Below are 4515 nucleotides of genomic sequence, written 5' to 3' on the forward strand. Positions count from 1 at the left end.
CCGTTCCGTCTTCTTCTGGGGTGAGTAGTCTCTGTGCGCGATCTTTGTGAAAGACTTTTTGTGGATTTACTTACCTGAACGTTGGATTATTTCTCTCTGCCCCGAACTAACCACGCGCTCTCTCTCCCTCTGCAGTCTTCACCGGTCTCAGCCATCTGTACACCATTAATCAGGCCTTACCTGCCTCGGTACGCCACCCAGCTCCATCGTTATCTGTCACCTCCACCACAGCACTGTCCTTTAGCAGGCCTCTCTTCACACAGTGAAACCCTTACAGATGGTCCAGGAGGAGGCGGCGCGTCTGGTTTTCAATCAGCCTAAAAGGGCACATGTCACTCTGCTGCTCACTGACCTCCTCTGGCTGCGCCACATTCAAGGCATTAATTCTGCCCACAGAGAATTCTGGGTCTGCTCCATGTACTTGAACTCAGTCATTCAGGCTCATGCTCCCTCTCTGCCACTGTGTTTCTCAAAGGAACATTGTCTGGTGGTGCGTTCCTACACACAAAGCAATCACTGTTGTGGTTCCCTGATGGTGGAACAAGCTGCCAACAGGGTAATGTAATGTAATGTAATGTAATGTAATGTAATGCAATGTAATGTAATCTTATCTTTAACCTTAACCAAAGCTCTTTTGTAAGATCTGATATTATCTGTTCACACGTTGTCTGTGAACGTGTTACTTTTAAGAGTCTGTGATTTGGAGTTTTCCTGTTTCTATGTGATTTAAGACTGATAAAAATAAAAATACAGCAGTTTCAGAGGATTCAGGAGTGGGACTGAGTGTTGTCAGAGGATGTGGTCTTTATAGCACAGAAACCTGAGTTTATGTGTGCAGTTGTAAAGAAAGACTCTGTCCATCTCCTTCAAAGCCAGCAGGACGAGAGCAGAGTGTGGCCCCGGGGCCCGACCCTCCATCCACAGAGGAGAAGAGGACTCAAACACAAAGACAACAAAAAGACCCCCAATGAAAGAGAAGAGTCCATGGATCTCATCATGTGGAAAGCAGGTCTTTGTGCTCAGACTGTAGGAGATGGATGCATTAAGGATGTTTCTGGGTTTGAAAACGATGCAATGACCGGCCATGTGAATAACACAGAGGATTTAATCTTATATAAGACTCAAGGAGCGAATATGAATTCATTTTGGGAGTAGAATTCATTCTTGACTTGACTTTCAGTGAAGAAAATATTTGTTAATTGCTAAATTTATATGAATGAGAAAAGACTAGTTGATTACACTAAGTTTCTATTTGATGTTTTATATTGTACATGAGAGGAACAATAAAAGCTGCAGTCATTAAATCAAAGTAAAGTGTTTAAATAATTGCACTGGAATAAGCAGGGTCTGTTTCCTTATGTTAGATGTAATTGAAATATTGCGTAAATACTGTGAAGCTGAACAAAGTGTAGCCTGTTTGAATACTCTGTCTTTAATCATAAAATGGTCAAAATACTACTGAGTTCAGTGTGACAGTATGTGGCCTCTCCAATAAAACCGGAGAATAACTGAGCGCGTCTCCGCCCCCAGAGAGAGAGAGAGAGAGAGAGAGAGAGAGAGAGAGAGAGAGAGAGAGAGAGAGGAGGGAGAGAGAGAGGAAGGGATGGGGGGGGGTCAGGAATAATCATTACAGCCTACTCTCTCATCCGGGTCTCCTCCTTCTCCTCTGCTCCTGTGCTTTTAATATTTACTTCATCCAGACCAGCGGCGGCTTAAAGCCTTAACAACAACAACAACAACACATATGTACTGATGTGCAGAGGAGCTGCGGCTGGAGGAGCCGTGGTTCTTTGGACGGCTCCGTCTCCATCTGCTGCTGCTGATCATTTTTAACTTTTCATTTCCTGAAAATATCGGAGAGGATGTTTGCGTCGCAGCTCAACAAGTCTCTTTTATTTCTCACAGATTAACTGTGGATGGCTGCGGAATGGAGATAGCCTTGGTGAGTTTTGAGAACGGCGCCGCTAAAGGGAGCGGCGGTGGCGGCGGTGGAGGAGGTGGAGGCAACAATGCCGAGGAGAGCTGCCGAAACGCGCTGGATGTCCCTCAGCCGGGCTTCGTTCAAACTGGACTTGGAGAGGACTACAGCAAGGAGCTGAACACCCGGGGGAGTCCTCAGCAGCTGCAGCAGCATCATCCGCACCAGAGCTCCTGGAAAATCAACGACATGAACAACACTTTCAGCTGCAGCGAGAACGCCATGGATGCGCTTTTACGCGCGGACCACAGTCCCCATCTGTTTGACGAGGACTTGCTGGACATGGACATGGACACCGAGAGCAACGAGAGGGTGCTTATCAACATAGCCGGGCTGAGGTACGAGACCCAACTAGGCACCCTGAACCAGTTCCCTGATACTTTACTGGGAGACCCCGCCAAGAGGATAAAATACTTCGACCCGCTCCGGAACGAGTACTTTTTCGACCGCAACAGACCGAGTTTTGACGGGATTTTATATTTTTATCAGTCAGGAGGGAAGATCCGGAGACCTGTCAACGTGTCAATCGATGTGTTCGCGGATGAGATTAGGTTTTATCAGCTGGGGGAGGAGGCCATGGAGAGGTTCCGCGAGGATGAGGGGTTTATAAAAGAAGAAGAGAAGCCGCTGCCTCAGAATGAGTTCCAGAAGCAGGTCTGGCTCATATTTGAGTACCCGGAGAGCTCCAGTCCGGCCCGGGGCATCGCCATCGTGTCCGTGATCGTCATCACCATATCCATCATCACCTTCTGCCTGGAGACGCTGCCAGAGTTCAGGGATGAGAGGGAGCTGCCGGTCACCAGCCGGCTGGACAACAGCACCGCGCCCCGGCCGTCGCTCACCTTCACCGACCCCTTCTTCATCATCGAGACCACATGCGTCATTTGGTTCACTTTCGAGCTGATCGTGCGCTTCTTCGCGTGCCCCAGTAAGTCCGAGTTCTCCAAGACTATCATGAACATCATCGACATCATGTCCATCATGCCTTACTTCATCACAGTGGGCACGGAGCTGGCGGAGCAGCAGGGCCAGGAGCACCAGAACGGACAGCAGGCCATGTCGCTGGCCATCCTGAGGGTCATCCGCCTGGTCCGGGTCTTCCGGATCTTCAAGCTCTCCAGACACTCCAAGGGGCTCCAGATCCTGGGGCAGACCCTGAAAGCCAGCATGCGGGAGCTGGGCCTCCTCATCTTCTTCCTCTTCATCGGAGTCATCCTCTTCTCCAGCGCCGTTTACTTCGCAGAGGCGGACGAGCCGGAGTCTCACTTCTCCAGCATCCCCGACGCCTTCTGGTGGGCCGTGGTCACCATGACAACCGTCGGCTACGGTGACATGAGGCCGGTAACGGTCGGGGGAAAGATCGTGGGCTCTCTGTGCGCCATCGCCGGCGTGCTCACCATCGCGCTGCCGGTGCCGGTCATCGTATCAAACTTCAACTACTTCTACCACCGTGAGACGGACCAGGACCAGTCCTCCCTGAAGGACGAGCCCAACAGCGGCCGGACGAGTCCCGAGCTGAAACGCAAAGGGAGCAAATCATCAGCCAAGTCACAGGACGTGGAGAACAACGACACGACCGCTTCGGCGGAGAAGGCGAATATCAAAGCGAACAGCAGCATGGACTTCAAGAGATCCCTTTACGCTTTCTGCCTGGACACACGGGAGACAGACCTGTAGTCCCGCAGGCCTCACTTTTTTAAAAACTATTAGGGCCCATAGTTGTGTAGAAAAAAAACCCATTAATGGGCTCTTAAGTCTTTGCACATAGCAGCCAGGAGGATCAACACATTTCAATCCTGAAAAGTTTTAAGAGCGACGGGGTTGATTTATAAAAAGCACATTTTAATCCCCCTCATCTGGTGAGCACATCGGTCAGTGAAAAAACTGAGGAGTTCTGAACAAACCACAGTGCATGTGATGCAACACAGTGGCCCTTTAATAAAGTAGGAACACCTACAGAACATTAACTCAAGGATGAATTAGTTAGGAGGAAAAATAGGACATCTAGCCTGTGCTACAGATAATCAAGGACAAGCAGGACTTGGAATAATTACTTGACATGAGAGAGGATTAACAGGACCAACTAGTACTGTACTCTTTGTACATAATGTAGGAAACAGTCCATATTCAGTAGTACAACAGAAGAAAAAGCCAAATTTTTGTTTTTTATCGTATCTTCCCTACGTTTAGTCATTATGTTTACACTGGAAAGTTGCAGTAAATGTGTACATATTTCCCACAGACCTGCTGTTCATGAATTTGGATCATGGTGTTATTGTAGATTTTGAAGAAAACAAACATATATCTATATATATTTTTGAGAGGCAGACACCTGTTTTCCTCCACTCAGGTTCTGTCAAAGAAGTGAAACACTTTCTCTTTTCTAAATGACAGTCGATTTGCTCTCAGTGGACCTAAAGAGAAGATTTTTAGATGTTGAACAACAGCCTTGTTTATGATCATTTTAAACCACGGGACATTTTTGATTTTTTTTAAAAAAAGGACATAATGTGGAAGTATGTAAACCGAAGGAATGA

The 4515-nt window shown here is 47.9% G+C and overlaps 1 protein-coding gene and 1 long non-coding RNA gene across 2 annotated transcripts; both read left to right on the forward strand.

Moving 5' to 3' along the window:
* Nucleotides 1-1287, forward strand: LOC121176395. Its single transcript, XR_005892972.1, has 3 exons — nt 1-20; nt 136-556; nt 873-1287. It is a non-coding gene; the product is annotated as an uncharacterized LOC121176395 (long non-coding RNA).
* Nucleotides 1288-1927: 640 nt separating this feature from the next.
* Nucleotides 1928-3655, forward strand: LOC121176136 (potassium voltage-gated channel subfamily A member 1). The gene has a single exon (XM_041030125.1). The coding sequence runs from the start codon at nt 1928-1930 to the stop codon at nt 3653-3655; it is 1728 nt and encodes a 575-aa protein (XP_040886059.1).
* Nucleotides 3656-4515: the final 860 nt, after the last annotated feature.

Source organism: Toxotes jaculatrix, chromosome 22 (genome assembly GCF_017976425.1).
Source record: "Toxotes jaculatrix isolate fToxJac2 chromosome 22, fToxJac2.pri, whole genome shotgun sequence".
Classification (NCBI taxonomy): Eukaryota; Metazoa; Chordata; class Actinopteri; family Toxotidae; genus Toxotes; species Toxotes jaculatrix.

What these genes read in the sequence shown, in the direction of transcription:
- LOC121176136 (XM_041030125.1), top strand. Translation starts at nt 1,928, where the DNA reads ATGGAGATAGCCTTGGTGAGTTTTGAGAACGGCGCCGCTAAAGGGAGC.